General features: G+C 37.5%; 1 protein-coding gene across 1 annotated transcript; it reads left to right on the plus strand.

Annotated features, from left to right (window-relative positions):
* The first annotated feature begins 1,475 nt into the window (after positions 1-1,475).
* On the plus strand, positions 1,476-23,442 carry ENO4 (enolase 4). Its single transcript, XM_052800078.1, has 14 exons — positions 1,476-1,643; positions 4,108-4,236; positions 5,454-5,644; positions 7,763-7,899; positions 9,987-10,156; positions 10,385-10,516; positions 11,984-12,049; positions 12,758-12,820; positions 14,899-15,066; positions 16,812-16,937; positions 19,230-19,425; positions 20,408-20,475; positions 21,039-21,156; positions 23,259-23,442. Exons 1-14 carry the CDS (start codon positions 1,476-1,478, stop codon positions 23,429-23,431), a joined length of 1,905 nt encoding a protein of 634 aa, XP_052656038.1. The 3' UTR covers positions 23,432-23,442.
* The last annotated feature ends 930 nt before the right edge of the window (positions 23,443-24,372 follow it).

Genomic DNA, 24,372 nt, shown 5'->3' on the forward strand with positions numbered 1-24,372 from the left:
AGATAATTCATGTAACATTCACTTGATCGTGAACCAAAAATGATAAATACTTGAGGGGAATCCTTACTAGTATTTCAAAGGGTTTATTTAAAAAAAGAGTTCAAGGTTGTTAAATAAACTGAGTATCAATCTGCTCCATCTTATTGCTTTCCCAAAGGCAAAGCTGACAAGTTTCTTTTCCCAGATGGTTGATCAATACCCATACAGCAATACATGAAGCTATTTCTCCAAGATGCATTTCATTTAGAGCCCTTTTAAAGGCAGAAGGTGGGAAACTGATATAGGGGCACTTGAAATGTATCAGAAGGTACAGCTCTTGTATTGGGTTCTATTATCTAGCATACGACGAAGCTCTCGGAGCACCACACCAGCACCGTTACCTCCAGAAGTCTGTTCTTCCAGGAATATTTAATTAAACCAGAGCTTTCTGGGCCAAGCACGCGCATGCGACTCAGATCTGGGACTACTCCACTACTGCCACCCAGCCCACCAACCACACAAGCCCCTCCTTAGCAGTAACATATCCAAGAAGCAGCTGCTCACCATGCTTAACCTGCTCTGAACGAGGAAAATCTAATGAGGTATTCACTGCCCGCTCTCCTCAAGGAATGGGTAGTGTCAGTTTAGAAACTTCTTCTGAGGAAATGGCTTAAAAAAAGAGGGTTTAACTCTCTGGAGAGGTACCATACTATTTCTGAAGGATGTGAAAGGAAAAGAAAATGATTCAGTAGGGATTTTTCTTCATTATCACCCCACCTAGAGAAGTGAGCACACAATGAGCAAAGGTCTACACATATTGATTTTAGAGCTGAGGAAGTGTGCAGCTAACAGCTTTTTAAGTATCTCCATTTTCAGTTACTTCAACAAAATTACCAATGAACAGTGTAACAAAGTGAAAGTTTTTGTAGGAAATTGCAGACTAAAAACGATCATTTAGGTTCTGAAACGTTTCTTTTCATTGAAAGTAAAGGGCTTTTAAACGCAGAAGTGGAGTTACTGGGGCATTTTGCAGCGTTATCCTCACTAGACGTTTCACAAACCATAATCTGTCTCTCCTTCAGGACGATAATCTTACACAATTTTGTTGTTCAGAGACTTTTAAAACTAAAGAGTACCTGCTCGAGGCATTCTGGCTTGGAAGACCATAACCAGCCTCCGAGGGAAGCGCGAACACCGCACGGCATTAAGAAAACCAAACCAACCCTAAACCACCCCACCACCCCCCGGCTCTCCAACCACGCAGCAGAAGCAGGGTGTTCGTTAGCGGCTCCCTGGGGAGCCAAGCGCCGTTTACCGAGGAACCCACAGGCCGGGCCGGGACGGCGGCGCCCTGAGGGGACGGCGGCGCCCTGAGGGGACGGCTTTCCCGCCCAAGAGGACCGGCGGGGCGGGAGGGGGGGCAGGCGCGCGGCTCTCGCGAGAGCTCGGGCGGCCACCGCCGTCGCCTAGCAGCCAGCCCGGCCCGGAGCCCCGCCATGGAGTCCGGCGGGCGGCGGCGGCAGCAGCAGCAGCAGCAGCGGAGGCTCCAGGGGCTGCGGCGGGAGGCGGCGGAGTATTACCGAGGCCACCGAGTGCCGCAGAGGACGGAGGAAGCGCTCAATTCCCTCTTCACCCTGCGCCCCGCGGATCTCTACGGGGAGCTGGTAGCGCGGGGAGGGGAAGCAGCAGGCGGGCGGGCGGCCGCCGCCCGCCCCGGCTCCTCCTGAGGGGCCGCCGCCCCTCGGCGGGGTGAGCGGGGCCGGAGGGGGCTCTCCTCGGCGAGCAGGGGCCTTCCAGGCCCCGCTTCAGAGGGGGCGAGGAACGGCGTGGAGGGGGAGGCGGCCGTGTGGCGCTCCCCCAGGCACCCGTGGGTGCTCGCCGTACCGGGCCTTCCCGTAGCCCCCTCCCAGGTACCTGGCGTGGGCGCCGGGCTCCGTACTTGCCCTCGGGCAAGGGGGGGTGCTGGCTGCCGGCCCCAAGGGTTTGATAAACCAAGAGGTTGATGCGAGGAGCTCGACGCCTCTGTGATTGCAGTTAAGCTTAACTAATTTCCCGTTGACTCGGGCAAGGTCCGTGACGGTTTTGTGTTTGTGGCCAGTGGCACTTCGACGCTGGGCCGAATACGTTTCTGCAGCAGTGGGGCTTTTTGTCCTGTGCTGGCTGCTCATCTCGACACAAAACCGAAGTGTGTTGCTTTAGGAGGGCACAGGTGGACATCCCGAATAAAAGTGCTGCTCAGCACCGTGATGTCTCGGGCCAGTGGCAGCAAGAGGCTGGGTGCTATTCACACTGCAGCAGTTTCTGAAAAGCAAATGGGCCTTAGTGGAAGTGTCAAGAATAGGACCAATTTTATCTGTTCCCAGCTGGCAAAGTACTATAGACAGTAGTCCTAATGAAACATCTATTAGTGGTGATACAGGCATTGCCAACACTACAGTAGTGAGCAACTCCTGAAAATAAATTTCTAGTTTGTTCGTTGATGTGAAAGTGGCTGTGGAAATGAAACATTTCATTACGTCTTACACCGTTTCCCATCTCCCAGATGTTTTGCTGTCACCAGTGGAAGGGACTAGAACTGGCAACACCTGTACTTGCTTTGCTTGGTGTTTGGTGTGTTCCTCTTCTATGTAGCTATAAGTGTTTCCTAGTTTTCCCATTTGGTAAGTCATGGTTTGGTGACCGTCTCCAATACCAGACAAAAGAATGAAACCAGTAAGGAAGTATGTAATAAACCTCAGGTAGCAACTTAATCCCTTTTTTTAAAGCAACATCAGTGTTCATTGAATATGGACGGAGCCATGAATATATTCTCATAGTTGGATGATGACAGTTCAACAGGCCCATTAAGGACCACGTTGGAAGAAGTAAGAGAACTCTGCCTGCCAGAAGTCTAGGTTTTCACCTTTCTCGCAGGGCTCAAAGCTTGCTAACCTAAAATCCCAGATTTCCCATGGGGTAGTGATCCCTAGCTATGTCACTTGTCTTGTGTCCTGTTACTAGGTGTGGCATACCGACAACTCCTTAAAACTGTGCCAGCCTCGTTAGCTCAAGTTCCGTCCAACCAAAAAACCACTTCTAATTAGGAGAGTTTGGTCATTGTGTTAAATAACCTTACACCAAGTATGTTCTGTAAGAGAGGAGTCTACAAAAGGAGTGGTTATTGTTATTGAGGAGCTTGCTGACAAGCTTCTCTTCCTTCCAGATTAAATGTTCTACTATGAAGATCTTTACTATTGCATTGGTTGAGTGTTAAGACACATGAGCCACTGTACATATGTCTTTGATGAACCAACCTTGAAACATTATTAGGTATCTAGGACATTAAGTACTTTCTATAAGCAAGAAGTATATTCTGAAAATACTCCTTGTTTTTCCCCATCTGCAGCACATACAAAATTTTATGCATAGCATTTCACATGAGAACTTTTCCTGAGCAGGAGGATTTTGGTTAAAGATTGTTTCTAGTATTTTTGTTAGGGAAAAAAATTTACAATATTATTTTAAAGCTTAATAACTCCTTGTTAATAGATCAATAAATGAAAGCATGCTACAGGAATTTTAGTATAACATTAGGATCTAGTAGAGTTTTTTATGGATTTCTAAGAGTTTATCTTGTCCAGGATCTTTTTCTCTCTTATGAGAGAGAAGAGACACATATTTTTTCAAGATCTTATCCACAGACAAAATTATTATTTTATAGCAGCTCACTGCACAGGGGAGGTGGAGGCTATGTGAATTCTAATGGAAATGAGTTTCATGAGTAGCACAATGACTATTTTTGGTTTTCGGTGTAAAGCCAAGTAAGCTTCGGACAAATGCCTGTTTTCTAGGAGGGTTAAGGAGATTCTGATACTCATCACTAACTTTCCCAAATAAAACACACTTTCATCTAACTTGGATGTGGCTTTGGACTTCCATGCTTAGATATGAGTTGGATCTGTTCCCTGGAATCTCATTCTTAAGCAGATAATATAAAAGTAAATGCGTAGTGTAACAGGAATATTTTGAATACTGGAATGTATAAATGGATTTGCTCAGTGGTGGATTTGGTTGAAATATATTTAATGGAATAAAAACCTCTTTGTATAGAAATTGACTTTTAATGAAGTTCTTTCTCTTTCATTTAAGGCTAACTACTTTTCTAAATTTTCGAGAGCTCCAGTAATATGCAAATTAGTTGGAAGAAAAGTTCTTGATGGAGTTGGTCAGCCAACATTAGAAGTGGAAATATACTGTACAGTTAAAAACTATGAGAAGGTATGAGCTGCTGCTTCCTGTTTTATTTATTTTAATAAGACAGTATCAGGGAGAGGTACCATCCCACTCACATCCTAAGGAACATTTTATTTTCCATCTTTAGTGAAAGGATATGAATCCCTGTGACTAAATAGTTGAGTGTTGTAACTTAGAAAAAAAGCTGTCATGAAAAGTTAGACAGTTGCAGCAACTATAAAAAATTTATTTTCCATGAATTAGACAATACTTATCTTTTGTTTTATGAGTGGGATGTGACAGTGCATCTTTGTATTTTAAATTTTTGTCTGTCTTAATGATCATGTAGCTTTTCCTTACACCCCATTTCTAGCCCTGTAAGTTCATTTTCCTTTTACTTTTTTTTTTTTCCAGATCCTTTTATTTCTATTTGTATGACTGTTTCAGAAAAATATAGTACAGGTGAAAAACAAAAGTAAAAGTACTTTTTTAGACTGAGCTAATGGGCTGATGTGCATGATAGTTCAGTCAAACATATCCATCTAGCACCTGCAATGCAAAATTGATGGTGCATTGTCATCTCTCCCCCAACCTGAAATGTTCAAGATACTGTCTTTGCAACTCTAGCTGTTGTGGAGTAATTATTTCTACTTTCCCTCAGTTAAACTATGGTTCACTTCATTCTTGAATTAAATATAGTTTCATAGATATTCACAGTATGTAAAGTTAATACTATTAATGCAGGCAACTCTGTGATGTTTGTAAATGATGTTTTCATTAAGTGAATTTTCTTAAGTATTGTTTATTCTTCAGCAGCACAGAAAGACAAGTTTAAATTACCTAAGTAAGACAAAATGTAACTGATCATGAGGGATGGCGTTAAGCATGAATGCTGATGAATCATGATATGACAGGCTACCAACAGCTGCAATAAAAGATGTCCTAATGACTGTATGGTCTTTAAAATAGCTCCATTCTATTCTGATAACAAAATATATGTGTAAAGCAGATCTGTCAGGAGGTTTTTGCCTAAGTAGTTATAATTTAGGTCAAGGAACTTGAATAACATCTGTGATTACCAAAGTATGAGAGACTAGGAAGAAGGTGCTGGATGAAAAAAGGTAAGTAAGTGGAGCAAACAGTAGATTTGGAGATAGGTACTTGTAGAGTTGGTAAGGACATAGACTTCTTAGTCTTTCAAATGACATTTCCAAGTTAGAAATTAAATAGTGTTTTAAGCCTTTTTACATTTTTTTTTTCAGAGGATTTGTTCCACTGTAATGTCTTCTCATTCTCAAATATCTGAAAATGCTTTACCTGACACAGCTGAAGCTGATGAGAGAGAAAGAAATGACTCTGTTAACACTGCTGTGGAATGGGTCAATGAATCACTGAACACAATGTTAAGAGACTTGAAGCCTACTGACCAGTGTAAAGTTGATAAGGTGCTTGGGTAGGTCTTGCATATTATGCAAATCATTGCATTTGAAATATACACCATTAATTTATACTGTAAATGAAAAACATATAGAATATTCAGTGTTTTCTACTTTTTTAATATATTTTTAAGAGGTGATTTCTATATCTGATACATTGTACTATATTATTTCCTGCTTTTTTCATAATTATGATATGAAAATCATGCTCTTTTTTACAAGGTTTTATACATGGGATACAAAAATAAGGGTCTTTAAGAAAAAAAAGCCTAAATACATTCATGAGTCAAAGACTTTAAGAAACTCATTCAGTGCCAGTTTAATTCAGTGGGGATGTTTTTTCAGACTGCGACTCCACTTCTTCTGTTCATTGCACTGCAGAGCGGAAGTGGTATGAAGGGCCTGTGTGTTTGTCTTCTGCATTGAGCTAATCCACAGAAAACATGTATATACATACAGTTTTCAGGTTCTGGTGGAGTCTTCTTTCTGAGCAGGCTACTTCAAAAGGTTTCTTACTTGGGACAGTTAGTTTCTTTGGAAACACAGTTTCTTTAGTAAACACCCATGTTTATTTTTTCATACAAATATTTCTTCTTTGGAGCATCCCAAAGTAAAAAAGAATGGCTATATTTTTCCATTTAAAGAAATGTGTCTTGTTTTAATAAGAAAAAAAGACGTAAGGTAAAAGTGTAACAGATGTATCTGAATGTATTTGTACAGTAACATTAGAGGAGCTACCTGGCAACATTATGGCTTTCTTCACCCTGGAAGCAGTAATATGGCCTGTCATCCTCTTGTGTAGTTGGAAGTATCTCTTTCAGCTGTGTCACTGAGGGGAATGACACTTTGCTGTAGGGGTAGCGGTTGGGCTGCCGCACTTAACACAAACTGCAGCAAACAGATCTAATTACCTTCCACGTGGATTAGCTTTTGGGGAAACCTTGATGAAGGGAATAAGGACTCAATTGGAAAGAAATTCTTCCAAATGAAGTGAGTCTAAATAAGATTTTAATGTATTGTTTACACTACTTTATATATCTTACATACTCAGGTTGCCTGAATTGGGTGACTGTGACCCATGTATGCAGTTTCCACTCCGTGCATGTGATTGAAATCCAGCCTGTCGTGGTTTAATCCCAGCCAGTGACTAAGCACCATGCAGCCACTCACTCACTTCTGCCCCACCCAGTGGGATGGGGGAGAGAATTGGGAAAAAAAAAATTAAACTGGTGGATTGAAATAAGAACAGTTTAATAGGACAGAAAGGAAGAAAATAATAAGGATAATAACAATAATAAAATTACAATAATAATAATAAAAGAATTGGAATATACAAAACAAGTCATGCACAATGCAATTGCTCACCACTCACCAACTGATGCCCAGTTAGTTCCTGAGCAGCGATCCACCCCCCAGGCCAACTCCCCCCAGTTTATATACTTGGCATGATGTCATATGGTATGGAATACTCCACTGGCCACTTTGGGTCAGCTGTCCTGGCTGTGTCCCCTCCCAACTTCTTGTGCCCCTCCAACCTTCTTGCTGGCTGGGCATCAGAAGCTGAAAAATCCTTGACTTAGCATAAACACTACTTAGCAACAACTGAAAACATCTGGGTGTTACTAACATTCTTCTCATACTAAATCCAAAACATAACACTATACCAGCTACTAGAAAGAAAATTAACTCTATCCCAGCCGAAACCAGGACAAGCCACTTATGATCTTGCAGCCACTTAGATAACCAGTGTACGACTGACCTATTGGATTAGCAGCTTAGGCCAAGCTGTTGTATGTCATGAAGTTATGACAGGATCTGTTACTACCCATGCAAAGCAAATACAACCTTCACACTAAGATTGTCTGCCCAGAGCTGACTTTCAAACTGGTGTGATTTGAAAAGCGCATGTTAAGGTTTATAATACTTGCTTGTGGTTCTTTTTGTTTAACCAACACTGCAGATGACTACCACAAAAATAATGTCATTTATTGACTTCTCCAGCTTCTATGGCAGAAGCTCAGATAGGTGCCCTTAATCTACCTCTTAGCATGTTCTTTAGTCTGTATCCTCTGTCTACTTGTCACATGTCTAACAATAATTTGAGCCAGTAATCTTTATGCCTCTTCCCCTCTCAGTGAATACTTTAGAAAAAAGGTAGAAGAAAGAAAAGAAATTCAAAACCAAGAAGAAGAAGCAGAAGCCACTCTTGCCCTTACTTCAAGCACTGCATCAGCAACAGCACTATCTGGCAAAAAAAAAGCAGCAAAACCAGGTTTTAGTTTATTTGACTTTAATATTTTCTGCAATACAGATATTGATAAAGGTGATAAAATACTTTCTGAAGTATTCTGTGGACACGGAATGCTTCAGAACACGACACAGTCATGTTCAAAGGGTTTGGTTTCTCTCTCTCCTAAATCTTCTTTCTGATCACAGCAGTTTCTACTGCAGAAATAAGAGAGAGGAAAATAGAGTTTTCTCATCATTCACATGCATTGGTTGAACAGAGTTTTTGCCTTTGTTTTACAATTGGCTTAGACAGGAGGTTATTACTCTTCAGAGTGAGGAATAAGAATGGAGGAGGATGCAAATGAAGAACAAAAATGAAAATTATAAGGAAAGAAAAGGGAACCACAGAACTGAACAGGAAAATGGAAATAGAATTGAGACAGAAGTTGAAAAGAATGGAAAGAGGGAGGAAGGGAAGTTTCTTGCTAACACTGAGGAAAGGAGGAAATAAGGTGAAAAGCAAAAGAGAAAGGAGGGGATGAGGTGGGAATGATGGGCAGTATAGAGTAAAAAGAAGTAAGCAAACTATCCTACTAAAGGAAAAAATGGTGTGAGAGTAGAGAAATAGGGCAAGTATACAGGCCAAAAAAGAACCCCAAAGGAAAAAAGCACCATATGTTACCTCCATATATGTATTAGCCTCAGAAAAAAAAGGTTTATCATTTATTGGAAGGGCAGAAAATTTTGGCAAGTTATTCTTGTCAGTTTAGTTTCAACTGTCATATACTATCAGTAACCTGTTAATGTTAGATGTGTGCACAGTAAATTCACCTTTGGCCTGAAATGTAACATCTGCAGTTGTCAGGTCTATCTAGATACCATCATGTTGTATGTTATACTTTTAGTCAAGCTTCTGCTGATACATATATTACTTGTTTTCACTAACTGTGTTTTCTTTATACTTGTTTGTGACAGTGACTGTAATATTACTGTTAGAATCAATACCTGACTATTAGGAGCCAATGATTATAAAGCTACTGGTTGTTACAGGAGACCGCTAACAGATAGTGACTTCCAGTAGCAGGTGCTTTCAGAGGTAGCATCTATATTCTAATTTATGCAGGTTACAAAGTAGCGTAGTGTAAAGGATCTGTGCAAAACATCGCAGTTTGTCACAGTTGCTGAGTACTTGATTACTAGTGTCTATGTGTGTAGCTCTTCATCCTCAATGTAAGAGGTATAGGATCTGTGTATAGTATGCAACTTATGTATAATCTAATCTGCATATCCAATTAAGGTCCTATTAAGAACATTTTATCATAAAATAGCAGTTGTATCCTGTAGTATTTATATTTTATTGAAATCAAAACTTGTACGGCACTCCTATTAGGAATCAAAGTAGTTGGTCACCTTTATAAAGTCCCCAATGCATATGATTCTTGAGAATCAGACTGCTTATTTCAGTTTCACATAGGTGCTTACTGTACATGTTTATGTAAGCACTGTAGGCAATAAATATGATAGTGGGAACTGCTGGGTTTCAAGCATTTTGGCAAAAGTTACTCCACTGTATTTGAAGGGGAAATAAGTTATTTTGAAAATGTAACAAGACTAGGCATGTGGAACATTTAAAAGACCTGTTTTCTCATTGGAAAATCCAACTGTAATAGGACTAAATTTTTTTCACAGTCATTATTAGAAGAAATCAGGTATGTGTACTCCCAATCAGGTTATAATGTAGTCTTCCAAGCTGTTTATGCAAAGGTGAGCAGACAGGGAGGACGATAAAGAATACTGAAATCATGCTTATGAAAGGAACCTTAAAAATGATATAACATTACTGGATATAAACCTAGATAAATAAAATACAGATTTCAGTTGCTGAAAGGTCTCCAAAAGAAATAGATTTGAAATACATTTGACACCAGAGTGAAGACAGATACTTTGCTTACTTGTAAGGTCATTTCATATAAAACAACTGACAAGATTAAGTTTAAAATAAGAACTGATTGTTTTGTAATACATTGAGTACATACTGAAATGGCAATATTGTATTTACTCATATAACTGTGATACATAAGCATATGTTTTAAACAAGAAAATACTTAGCTACTAGTCTCTGTCTTGTAGGAAAGAAGGTGGCAGTTGCAGAGAGAACGATCCCACCTGCAGAACCCGTTGAATCCGTGCTTTGTGGCAGCTTAGCCATTGGGGGAACATCACTTGCCATAGCTAAGGCTGGTGCCACCATTAGCCATATCCCCTTGTACTTACATATTGCACTGCTGAAACATGATCAGGTAGATACACGTGACTTTTGTAATTTTATTTTATCCCAGTTATCACAATTATTCTAGAATTCTGAAGCCAGTAGTCCCTTGTGACAGTAGTATTAAATATACCTCATAGAATACACCCTTAAGACCGTCGCCTGTAGCAGTCTTTGAACCCTGTGCCATAATTAAAATATATAAGAAATTATTCTGATTTTTAACATTTTTATTTTCACATGGTACTCCCAATTACAGGATTCACCTAAAGAAATGACACTACCACTCCCAATGGTTACTCTGTTGAACTGTGAAAAAATTTCGCCTGCAAAACTGAAATTAGTGAAAGAAGTTATGCTTATACCACCAGTTCAGTTATCACTCAAACAGGTACTGTTTCGTTTTCATTTTTATAAATGTATTCTATAGACTTAATATAAACTACATATGTACGTAAATATATAGATCTTTTCAATATAGTCCTTACAAACTGTTTTTCATTTGTTGTTTGCTTGCAAGGTCCAAGTTTTAACAAATGTTAGTGCAGAATTCTAACACAAGGAACATTAAAAGAAGTAAATAGATGAAGATTTAAAAGAAGATACATGAAGATTTCAAGTTAAAAATAATGTGTTAGTATAGAGGAAAAAATCAGTACATCAAAGAAGATGTAAGGGAATTGTGTTACACACCAGTAAGAGATTTTAGTTTTGTTTAGAATGTGATTTTACATTAGTAGATTAGAAATAGTATCAGTTGATTTATAGAGCATACAAAACAATACTTGTAACATTCACAGGAAAGCATGAAATCTTTCGGAATAAATTGCTTTAAAAAATGAAACTGTGACGATAGAAGGAAATACAAAGCAGAAGAAAATCTATTCAAGGAGCAGGAAGGATGGATGAGACAAACTGGATCAACCCTCTCTTTTCGTTTAGCCATGTGTTGCATTAAAGAATATATCTGCACAAGATGCCTACAGTAGGGCTGCGATTTCTACTTTGTATGCTGGTGACCTGAACAAATAGCTGAGCTCAATTCTCTTTCTTTTTCCTTTTCCTTTAACTTTTTAGAATTGTCACCAAGAGCTCTTAATAAGGTTGCTAATTCTGTATCTTTCAAAGACATAATGCCTCCTAGTGCTCATGGGAGAGGAGCAAGCTGTTTGCTGCAGTGCAAAAAACCGTTTGTCCTGTGTTGATGTGTTGTCAGCTGTGACTGACTTCTGCCCCCTTCAGTATTCCTTTACTGGCACAGTTTAAAAAAATCTGAAATGTAATTTCCTAAGTTAGCGTTAAACTTTTACTAACTCAGCTGAAAAGGATAGAGTCTTGCGTTAAAAGCAATGGATTCATTTGATTGGAGTGTTCCTCCGTTCCCCAATGTTTAAAATGAAGACAGCAATTTTTTCCCTGCTTCCTCAAAATGTTCTGAAGGTAAATACATTCAATTTAGTCAGAGTTTCCAGTTAGAAGGTTGTAGATAGAGTCACAATTGTGAACAGTGATTATCATCTTCCCACTTCTCAGATATTACACAGACCCAGATACTGCTTACTTGTTAGATTTGGGAAGGGTTCCTTTTGGGGAAGAAGAGACTACTTTTCTTGCCATCCCATTCAGCAGCATAATCAAATACTTTTGTTCATTCCACTGCTACTAGCCCTTTATCACTGGACACTTGACTGCATTTTGTGGGTGGGGGGACTGCGTTAAGGAAGTCTATTATAGTTATTTTTAAAATTACTTTATATTAAGATCTGCATTTAAAATAAGTGTTCTCTGTCTTCTGATTTAAGCTGCTAAAATGAAATAATTTATCTTTCTTTTGAAGATCACTGTTGTTTAATTTCAGGGCATAGAAAGAGTTCTGGTTATTCAGAAAGAAATTATGAGACTGTTGGACCCTCCAGGCAAAGTGGTACAGTAAAAATGTGTAATAAAGTGATGTACTTCATTTGTTTTTTCTACTACTATTGTCTTTTTAACCTTAAATGTGGAACATTTAGCCTATTATCAGGCTTAGTCTTATGGCACGGAATAGAAGATGTGTTTCTCTGGCCATTCGGTGATGTTAAATTAACAAAGACAGAATAAAAAATTGTTCGAAGCATAGTAAGACTTTCTGTTTGCCTGAAGAAGTATGCTGGGACTGAATGGTATCACAGTGAATATACAATATATGGTTCTGATCTTGCTAAGTCTCACACACACGTGATGTATTACTCAAGGTACTATTACTGTAGTAGTATATCAATCTCAGTATGTGCACATGCTTTTTGCAAAGCGAGGTTGTTGGGTTTCTCCAAGAACATAGTCTAGATTCTCATTTCTGAGATCCCCTGTATTTTTGATAGGCTAGGTGAGAGCCTTTTGAAAAACAAATGAATGATGGTTGGAGTGATGCCCACATAGAAATAAACATTTGAAATGAGTTACCACCACAAAATAAAACTGGATAGTTGCTGATAGTATTCAAGGCAAAACAGAAGCTATTTCCTAACTTAAATATTTGGCATCTCTTTAGAACAAAATTCAGTCAATTTTTTTTTTTTTTTATTCTGAGGTGTCTCTGTCATTTTTTGACTTTTCCGTGGAATTTATTGATGTCTTCTTTCACTCCCAACAGCCCAGTCCTCAACTAGCAGACAGTAAGAAAGGCAAAGCACGTAATATAGGGAAGAAAGCTCCGGTAAGAAAAGAGATTTTCATTTTAAGCCTTCAGCGAGGTATTAACAACAGCAGGGAACCAAAATGTTCTTAAGACATGAAACATTAATCTACATTACCATTTTGGAAAGGTCAAGGCAAGACTTTTAAATATTCCAAATACTTATATTTTACGTAATAATTTGGATTCTTCTGACTATACCTTCCCTTCCTGTGGAACAATAGCAGACAGGGGAAATTCTTCTGGAATCTGGTCATTTTTCACATATAGAAATCAATCCTGGTAAATTATCCAAATAAGCATTTTGCAGGCCTGTCGCACCAGCAGAGAACATGCCCTTTTGATCATGTAGGCCATAAAACAATTACCTGTAAGACTTGCATATTGTGCTGTTTCCTAACTCTTGGAGCATAACTCCCCTCTTAATCACGCTTCATTAAGCTCCCAGTTCCTGTTTGAGGTTATAGATAATGGCAGATACAAACCAGTAGCTAAAGGGCAGCAATCACAATAGTGCACAGGGCATTATTTTATACGACTTAAATGATCTTTTTTATCACTTCAAAACCTGTAGTTTATAGAGGAGTTTTCCAAATAGTGGGAGGGAAATGCCATGCTAGTTTTGCTCTCCATTCTGAGATGACTAAAATATTCAGGTGAGAATCTTTGCTGTTATGGAGTACACAAAAGAGAGGATGAATGAAAGTTTTCCTATTTTTTTGTTGCTTAAACAACACAAAATTCATCATCATTAAGCAGCTGGCCAATGTTTTCCTGGTGGGTAATTTCCATATTCTTATCAGAATATGTACTGCAGTTGCAAGTTAAAATAATTCTTAAGATATGCACAAGGAAACAATGCATTAGATTCTCTGAAAAAGTTCCATTTATTTCAATAGGAGAAAACTAAAGGAGATAGTAGTGAGACTGAATTTTAAACTGATAAAAGCACCATGTTAGTTTGAACTTTCTGGGGCAAAAAAAAAGGAAAAATGACAAAGTAGGCAGTGAAGAAGAACAACTTGTTTAGGTTATAGAAGTAAAGACTAGACAGAAAAAAATGTTTTTATAAAGATAGACAATGCTTTTAATAAAATGTAACAAGGCACAACATATGGATGCCTTGAAAATTACATGAAAATGTAGACTTAACCTCTGTCTCACATTAAATGCAGGGAAACTGCAGCATTTCTTGCTGTCTATTGCTGCAGCTTAGTGCTCCAAAAACAAGTCAAATAGATTGTCTCTCCTTGCAGATTGCTACAAAATAATCTCATAACAATTTGACCTGCATTTTTTTCCTAACTTTTTATGTGAAGCAACTTTCATATATCCTCTGTAGCTAGGCCTCTGTTCTGTCTGCTGTAGTTAGTTCTCTAACTCTTGTCAAAACCAATGCCTTCCAGTTAACTTCTCCAGTCTAACTCAGGATTATATCCTGCTGCTTTCTGGGCAATTTAGTGTCATTCTTTATAATCCCAAATTCACAGACTTTAAAATTAAAAATCAGTGTTTGAAAAACCTACAAAAAACCTGACAACAGAATGACATGTGAAATATTTGCTCAATGCAACTCTGCTTGTGGCTCATGTCCAGGAACACTGTTCCTGAGGCAGACAACTACATGCAGCTTTGCTGGAGGTATTTCCCCCCTCTATGAAATTTGTTCCTTCTAGATGTCTTGGAAGATTCTAGTGTTTCTTAACACTCCATAGAGGCAATATCAAAGTTGTAGTTGAGGATAAATGAGTAAAAGCTGTTTAAAAGTGGAGAATATGTTTTTGTGGCAAAGGGATGGTCTTTTACATAGCATCCATGACAACTCAGTGGTTGTTAGGAGTGCTTTTAAAATCTTTTTGTAAAGCAATACTGGCCATATAAGAGAGGGAACTACATGACTAGACGTATTTGCAAGTACTATTCATTAGCACTTGATTACCCCTCATTCATAGAGAATTGTCCTTAAAGTTGCCAATGCAATTTCTGAGAACAGATTTATATTTTGATGACTGAATGCAGACTGAAATGACAGTAAAAAATATAAATATTATTTATATACATGTGTGTAAATAAAGTAATTATTTTTGTTTTACTTTCAGCCACAAGCCTTAAAAAGAATATCACACTTAGGTTGCCTAATAACAGGATGTGATAATCTAGAACAACCGCTACTCCTAATGCAAACAGCTTGCAACAATATAGGTTTGGAGCTAGGAACAGACATGCACTTAGCAATAAATTTTGCTGCTCATGAAGTAATGGATTACGTAAGTTACTTTCTATAATTATTTTTTTTGTTTTTCAAAAGGAATGTAGCTATTTGTTAACTTCATTTATTATTACATTGCTTCTAAATCCATTTTTTAAGGTAGCAATCAAGCAAACCAAAAGAATTGTCTCTGCATTTATAAATTATGGTTGAATCAGTCCTACAAGTGTAGCGGATATGTATTGGACTGTGAGTGCAAGGGGACAAGACATGCAGACACCATTCTGGTAGCTTGATGCATTGGGAGCAGAGAGAATGCGTGTATTCTGAATACTGGTGGTGCACCTTGTGTGGAATAAGGCTCACTGGACCAAGGCAGACCTCCATTACAGCTTGTGTCCTGCCTACAGCAACTCTGTTACTTTCATAATTCAACTTTAATCATTCAACTGGTATAAGCCTGCCTGCATCAGCCAGGTTTATTCTTTTTCTCTATGTATTCGGTAAGATTTTTCAGATCAGTCTGTGTCAAATACAGTGAACTGTTTTAATGGGAAAACATCTACTACATGCTCTATTTAACAAACCAGCTTCATTTCACATTACATCTCAGACAATTTTGAATTAAAGTATTAAGTGGCAAATCCTGTTTTGTTTTGGTTTTGTTTCCTTTCACCACAAGGTATAAATGAAATAATTATCTTCTATCCACCTTGCTTTCAAGGATGAAGAACACAAAATTACTTACACAAGTATACTTCTGTAATTCCTTCACACCACTAGATGCTTATTTCTCCATTATATTATACTACATGTGTGTACTTCAAACTGCCTTGACCTTTTTGTGTATTTTTACCATGGAATGTTTGTACATCCACTAACATTCATCTCATTGTGTATCAACATTCATTTTTTAATTCTTATTTTTCAATATTTTTATTTGACAAAGTTTATTTATCTCCAGCTGAAATCTTAAAGGTTTCTCTCTAAGCAGAAAGAGAAACTTCCTGTTCCATTTAATATCTCATGAGATTTTGTGTATTTGGGTGTACTACAGTGACAAACCTTCCATTACTAGTATCTTTTGTGAAAGCAGTTGCTTTCCTAACAGTCTGTGATATCAGAATGAGCAAAATCTTAAACAATGAATTATCAGTAATTCTGTAACTTTCTGTTATTGAAGTGTTAAAGTCACTAAAGCAATGGGTATTCTGGCACACTTTGACAGTGTGCCCTTAATAATCCTCATATGCTGCGGTTTGTGCTTCCCATAATGATGAGACTAGTTTTAAACTAGTCTTTTTTTTTTGAAAGGGGAAAGAAGCAAGGAAAGTCAGTGTCTTGTTTTTGAGCACTGAGGGTGCACTCCTTTCCCCTAGCAGTGTTTTCTTAATGAAAATGAGGACAAAAAATTAACTTTTTTTTGAAAAGTGAGATTTTTCATGCAAGATTCAATAAAAATGTCAAATATTGCTAACTTTGTGATAAAGTACTGTAAAACTGTCAGCGTTGCCTAGAAAATGCTGAAATAGATCTCCCTTGTTTTGGGAGTGGCATCTTTCAGAGACTTTGGCATGAGCCCACTGGAACCCACTGTTACTTTAGGCAGAGTTTTCTATAACAATGTGCTGACCACTTAGACATAGAGTAAAGTAGACAAGTGAATGTGTGCTTATTGAAGAACACACAATTCACTGCCTTAATAGAGATACTAGTGTCACAAGATCTGTATACTTACATTAGTACTCTGGGTTTTGATGTATTACCTTCCTTATCTTTTATGCTTTTTACTTTACTTTCTAGGTTAAAGGAAAATATGAAGTACTCACTGGAACATTCAAAAGTCCTGACGAAATGGTTGACATGTATGTGGAACTGATCAATAAATTTCCTTTTATTATTGCATTAATAGATCCCTTAAGAAAAGAGGTAAGATACCACACTGCAGTCCTTGAAAAATTGATAATACTGTTAAGTGGCATATCACTGAACTTTTCACATTTTTACAAAACATATAAAATATGAAGCTTCTGTTTTCAGAGTCTTTAAGCACAAAAATATCACTATAAAAATGTATTTAACAATTCATTTGCATAGCTGTAATTGACAGTAACTCTAAATTTTTCTATACTTTTGACATAATTCCTGACAGAAAATAATACTGGCATGAACAGAATATGGTCAGTACAAATATTTTAAAGAATTACAAGCATTGGTTTTTTTTCTCATTCTACTTGCTAAACCACTGTCATTTTTATTATATTTTCCTTCATATGTAAACAAATAATTCAAATTATAAAACAAAATTATAAAATTCAAGTGATATATAAATTATATTATATTATTATATTATATGGGAGGAACTAAAAATTGGATGTAATTGTATATGCCTTAGAATCACTTAAAAAAATTATAGCTGCTATTCTTTATGATTGAGATTTATACCCAAAGCCAGAACAAACCTGTCACTGGCAGCAATGCTCGGCAGAATTTTTAACATGGTAGTAAGATACTGTGTATTTACCACTGTGATCAAAGTTAGAGGAGTTAATTTAGTGTGGCCAATAGATTACAACAATAAAGTAGAATACTATTAAGCATGTTATCACGTTATAGATGGATGAAAGAAACAAATTGCATAACCTTAAATATTAGCATTTATACATAAAAGATTGTTTCCATCTATTACAAAAAAGATAAAAACTTAATTGTAGCAGAACCTACGGTTGTAGACCTAGATTCTGCAGTTGCACAACTTAATAAAAATTTGCTTTTGCTGTCAAATCGCACACTTTATCTTCTTTAAAATAAGTACATGGGGTTTGTTTTCATGAACAAAACATGAAGACTGTGATTGAAGGGGGGTGCAAAGTGATGTTGTCTTTGTGCATCTGCCCAGTGCCTGAATCAATAATTCGAAAACAGATGAACCGCAAAATCCATCTGATTTTGTTCTTAACTGGAACTTTAAAAGTTCATTTTTCTAATATCTGTGTTTACTGTTACCTCACTCTGGTTAGCCTTGCCTCCCTGCACTGTTTCAGTCTGACCCTCTGAATTGCCCATGTTCCAAAACATCAGATTATTCCCCACTCCTACCAGGCCTGAGAATCCTTGAGAATTCTTATGAAGAAACATATTTGCAATACGAAAATCTACAGGAGAATTACAACAGGTAGTGAAGTACAGTTTGAAATAGAATACTATTAAGGGAGATGCCCTTCCTCCTCCTCCCCCCTTGCAAATCTACAGTTTACCCATGCCACATCTTTGCCACAGATAATTAGGTCCTTAAGGATTAGCCCTGGTACCAATTCAACAATTCATTGCCAGACAGCAGACCACTTTAGTGCTTAAGTTTTAACATTTGTTCAGGTGTCAAAAACTTCATTTTCACTTACATGTGGGCTTGAAATCCTTATAGGAATGGACCCTTAAACAGTTTGCAACTATATAGATACAAAAGTCTCTCTGATCTGCAGACCAAGAATTATTACTGGCAGAATTATTAACTAGAAAAGTAATTTTTTTAATGTGAGAACTTTGCATTCTGTGGACACAAAGAAAGCAAATTAATTCATAAATTTCTTCTTTCAAATTATTTACATATCCTTGTCCTTTATTTATCCTTAAATCTCAGTACCATGTGGACAGTGCATTAAAATCGAGAAACAAAGACCCTAAAAAAGTGGAGCTTTGCTGGAAAGAGAGCATTGTAGTTTCCTGTTGCCTATGGGTCAGTCTTACAGCTCTGATCATCCTGTCTTGATACGTGTCATTGAGTCTATGACTGCCTCCTGTTTCATTATTTTATATTCAAACAAATATTATGACACTTAAAATATTAACACAAGAATGAGTACTCTGAATATTCCATTAAATTAAATACATTTCAGGAAGGAAATCAAAATAGCAAACTCCTAGTTAATTTAATTTGAAATATTTTGAACTATACTTGTATGCAACTAGCTTGGATTAATTCCAGATTAGAATTTATGTTTTCTAGCAAAATCTTAAAATCCAAGCAAAATTCCAGTGGTATGTTTTTCTTAGGTGGACAGATTTAAAATACAGTATAAAATATAATATATTTATATGAAGGGTACCTTTAGGATTAAATCCAAATATATATATATATTTTTTTTTTTTTTAACCTCCTCAGTTAGGCTTTTCATTCAGTTTAGTTTTTTAAACTCCAGTTATTATTGATTGTTTATGCAGGACAGACAGCAATGGAATAACATATGTTGTGCTCTTGGTTCCAAATGTTACCTGATTGCTGAAGATGCTGCCAAATATATTTCCCAACTTAAAACTGATGAAAACATAAACATACCAATGTGCAGTGGTGTTGTCCTAAAATATATTAACCAAACTAAGGTATCAGACCTCATAGAACTTACTGGACTTCTAGACGGTGAGTAGAGAGGGGAAAAGGCTGACTTTCGAACCCTGCAAGTCAATAAATAGTGTTGCTACACCTGTAAATATTACATCTTTTTATTTAATTATTGCTACTTCTAATTTAGAAAGCGCTTGTCAGAAGAAACTAGAATTCATGTTTTCATTCACAAATCTCTGTTCAGGAGCTTAAAACAGCATTTAAGGCTTCAACTATAGTAAATTAATACACTGTGGATGCTTTGAATGTGGGTGCCCTTTGACATTGCAGCTCAGTGTCATACAGTTAGATATCAGAATAAGACAAAATAAAAAAAGATGTAGTTGAGTAATCTGAATTTTGACTAATACTAGTATTAATAATTAAGAAATCCAACCAAGTCCAAAATGTTTAAAATTGCAGTTTATGTAGATTATTGACTACATATTATTGAGCCTTTGTGGCAACAGTACTAAGAACTTGTGCAGTTTCATATGTAAGATTTCTCTTTGTATCAATTTTTCTTTATTCATTTTTATACCCAAGGAATAGATGGACAGATCTAATATATCCAAGTTCCTTCCTTATTCCTTCAAAAAGCCCAGAATCACTATATCAAAGCAAGTAAATAGCAATGTAAAGATTAAATTCAGTCAGGATGGTAAACTCTTTTTTGTAGTGAAGAAAAATCATTACTCTGGTAAGAAGGAGCACATTTAAAATAAATAGAACAGCTTCCCAGCCTGTAGAATACATTACCAGACAGATCAGCGAGAGACAGAAATTAGGATAGGTTGTTAGATATTCCCTTATGGATGCTGAAAATAATATGTAATGTTAATGTAACAAACTAATACAGTTTACATTGTTACAAGATGGGTTTTGTTGCTTTTACTCAGGTTTGTATTTAAGCTTAGATAGCCCAAGGGTAAAAAAAAAAATGAAAAGTCCAAACAATTTCTGTGCTGAATATATAAAATATACACTAATGAAGGTTTTACACTCCCGTTATATATAGGTCAAAGACATATTACCATATTAGGAAGTCCAGATGGAGAATCTTCTGATGATAGCCTTGTGGATCTGGTAAGTATTGAAAGCTGTTCAATTGCAGAATTGCCAAAACACTGCTTTTAACATGAACTATTTTTTAAGGAGAAAGCCTGTTTCTGCTTGAGAAAGAAATAACGCTTTACAAAATGGGCTTTTTCTAGAGAGTTGCCTTTTTTCCCCACAGAGAGTTAATCTTTGAGTTTAAAGAGAACACACAGGAAATTTGCCAAAGCAGGGAGTATATTCAAAAGTGTGTATGATCTATTTGGTTGCATTAGGTTATAAAAAAATCTGAGTTACTTAAAACATTTCTGAGTAGTAATAATATTTTAGGCAAAAATTCTGAACACTAATATATTTAGTCTTTTTGTATTAAAGCTACATTTGCAAATAAAATTTCACTTCATACGCCAGTGAAAATTACTGTTTGCATCCACAAATCTTCCATTAAGAGATTTTATTTCTACTTAGAGGAGGGTTTTTATCTGTAGAAAGATAAGAGTGTTAAATTAGAAGTAGGATAGCACGCTTAATAATTAAGAATGACTTCACTTCCCAAACCGTGTAGTTTTAAAATATGCACTTTCTCGTTTAAGGCTGTTGGACTGGGTGCCAGGTTTATCAAGTTGGGAGGTCTTTCCCGCGGAGAAAGGGTGACCAAATACAACCGCCTTCTTGCTATAGAGGAAGAACTGGCCAAGAATAGAACGCTACGTATGAGCTTCTTTCTTACTTTGTTTTCAGCTTGCAATGAATACGAGAACAAAGATTGGAGGGAGAATGATTGAAACTGCACCACAGGAGGGAAGCGAAATCAAAAGACTATAAATAAGTGCTGACAAAAAAAACCTAGGATAGCACTTGCCACAATGTATATTGTTGTCCTAATGGATTATCTGTTTACTGAATGTTAAAATAGACCCCTTCTTGAGGAGTAGCCTACATTAAGCTTTTTTCCAGAATTAATTGGTTGGAGTCTTGAAGACCACAGTGCAAAAGGAACAAAACAAAAACCATGCATATAACATGCCGAAAAGCTGCCAAAACGGAATTTTAGGCCAAATACCCCACCTCCCTCGAGCCCCTAAACATATATTGCTAACAAAACTTCATTTCACAACCCTCCTTTGTGCGTTACCTTCCCAGCAAAATGTGTTTGGAAAGCTACAATTGCATGGGTAAGCACTAAATAAAACCGAAGTTGACGATGCACGTTCAGCCTTAGCCACTTGTATGCATCTGCCTGCATTTCAGGATCTACATCTTCTTTTTACACTATATGCTACACTGTTAAATGCTTGACAGTTCATTAGAGCCACTTCTCACTTGCTCAGGTATCAATCAAGACAGAATAAAGGCATACAGTCTGAAGGGGAGGCAGAGAGACAAGGAGAGGAAGAAAGGAAGGAAAGGGTTTGCAAGAATTTATTATGCCTAAGAAAAAGAAACATGAAGGAGAACTGTCATTTTACCCTCTTGTTTCTAATACTTTTCAATGTTCTGTACATAGGATAGCAGCACTTGACATGCATACTGTAGAACAAATGTTTTATTTAAATTTTTTTTTTTAGTGAAAATATTCTGTTTTCAAAATCTCCTCCTTGCTCATATATAATCATTGTAAAAAATAGAAACAGACAGAAATTCTTCTTTTGCTAAGAAAGTAGTTTCACAGAATGCACTTTTCAAAAACAAGACAGATAATTATAGAACTATGAATTTTAACTGCCTCAGCAGTATTAATATAGTCCCTATTCAAATGGCATAGTCTAAACAAAAGAGCTCCAGTTTGACAAATATTTAGACCCGTATCTCATAAAATGAAATAGCAACAATTCCCGAAGCCATTAATCGTTTGGCAGAAATAAAATCCAATAACTAAATCAACAGCAGGGAAATACTGAGATAGCATGTCTGAGCTGCATACCAAACTCTTCATTTGGCCGGGCCGCGAGCTACGGAATACACTGGAGAGCTGAGAAGTAGAGGGCTCTGTAAAGTGGCTCATCGACGGGAGGTGACACTGACCCATCAGGAGTGCCCCCCAGGAGTGACTGAACGGGGCACGCAGCTGGGCCCAGCAGCACGGTAACAACAGGCACCCTCGGCTCGCCTGCTGCCTTGCCCCCTCTCCCTACGAGTAATTTGGGTTGCGCAGGAGCCTCGGCCTAAGCGGCAGCCCTGATGCCGATGCTGTGTTTCAGCCACCGGATTCATCTGGAGGGTGCGTGTGAACTGCTTGCCAACTGAAGCACAGACCCGCCACCCCTTTACTGAAAAGTAACATGTATAGCCGAGACGTAGTCAGTGATGGGGTGGGCATTGTGTGGGTGGCAAAACAGGGAGTTAGGTGGTGAGCTTAGGGAGGAAAGAGTGTCACAGCATTGGGAAAAATAGCAGTGGGAAGAGAGCTGAAGTGGTAAGTTACAGGAGCAACATCTGAACGTGGGCTTACATAAAGTTGTTAAAGGCTGGGGTAGAGAAGCAGCACAGTCAGCTGATGGGAACTTTTGCAAGAGCACCAGCGCAGAGGAAGATGGGTGTTCGAAAAATGGGCAGCAAGCTGAGATGATTAGTGAAGAAGGGAATGCAATAAATATCCCAGCTCAGGCTGCTGTGCGCCATGCCCTAATCCTGTAATCAAAGTGCAGGACTATCACTCCTTTGTTTCTAAGGACCAGACTTTTAAATGTGTTTAGAGACTCCTGTAAGCATCACGTGGCATTTTAAAAAAATCCGAGCGCACCAGAGAACATTACAAGAAACAGGATTACAGCAAACATAAGAATGAGTTTCTTTTTTCTCTTCTATTTCAGGTGAGGCAAATCTTGAATTTATTGCTTTTGCTGAAGAACCACAGCCAGAAAAACAACTTTGCGATGTACTTCCTCCCCCAAAGCAGGATTCGTTGCCTCCACAGCTCTCTCAGCCAGCCCTGCAGGTTCGCAGCCTGCCTGCTCAGGCCCCAGAGAACAGCACACTGACCTAGGTTGTCAACATTAACTTCGGGTAAATTTCTAAAAAAAAAAAAAAACAAAAAACCTCTAGTAAGAAACTCGTATGTTAACTATTCCTTAATCCATTTATTTTCGAGCACTTTAGCCAAACATTTTTAAAAGCATTCAGATACTAGCTTCTCTTTTCCCAGGAGACCATTGCTTTCAGCTGAAACCAAGTTAACTGAGCAGTGGCTTTAGTTTGAAAACACCACAAAATTCTGTGCTGTATTTACAAATTGACAAAACAAATACCTCTGTGTTCAGTCCAAAACTAAATGTTTGTTTTGGGAAAGTTGAAATCTCTCTCCATACAAAGAGCAAGCTATTGACAAACAGTAAAAAAAACATTTTACAAAAAACAAAGGCCTTGACTGTTATGCTGCTCCATCCCCCCACACACCCTCAATGCTGCTCTTAGATCTAGCCTACGAGGGCAATTTTGCTCCAGTTCTAGCTAGCTATCAATACAAGCACATCAGTGCAAACCCCAAATGTAGGACACAAAGCTGTAATTGGCATCACTAGGAAGCTTGCTTCAGTCGGAGGCAGGGAATAACAAGTCAATTTCACAAGGTCTGGGAAACTTGTCAGGAGTCTTTTTAATAAGCAACAGTGAAAAGATAAATAATTTATGTCCTAGGTAACAAACAGTTTAAGTAAAAGAAATACTTCTTAAAAAACTTCTGGGTTTTGTATAATTTGAAAATTTGAACATATAATACAGCAGCAATAATTTGAGGAAAAATACATATATAAAATGTTGCATTTTAAATTCAGTGTAACAGATACCTAAGTGAAAAAACCACCAGAACCAACCACCCCCCAGAAATGAAGATATCAATGAGAGACAAATTTCCCCAAGTTTAGGAATTATAATGTAGTTCAGTAATTAGATCAAGTCCAAGATTTTCTTAGCAAACATGCAAAAAAC

The sequence above is a fragment of the Harpia harpyja genome, chromosome 10 (assembly GCF_026419915.1).
Source record: "Harpia harpyja isolate bHarHar1 chromosome 10, bHarHar1 primary haplotype, whole genome shotgun sequence".
Taxonomy (NCBI): domain Eukaryota; kingdom Metazoa; phylum Chordata; class Aves; order Accipitriformes; family Accipitridae; genus Harpia; species Harpia harpyja.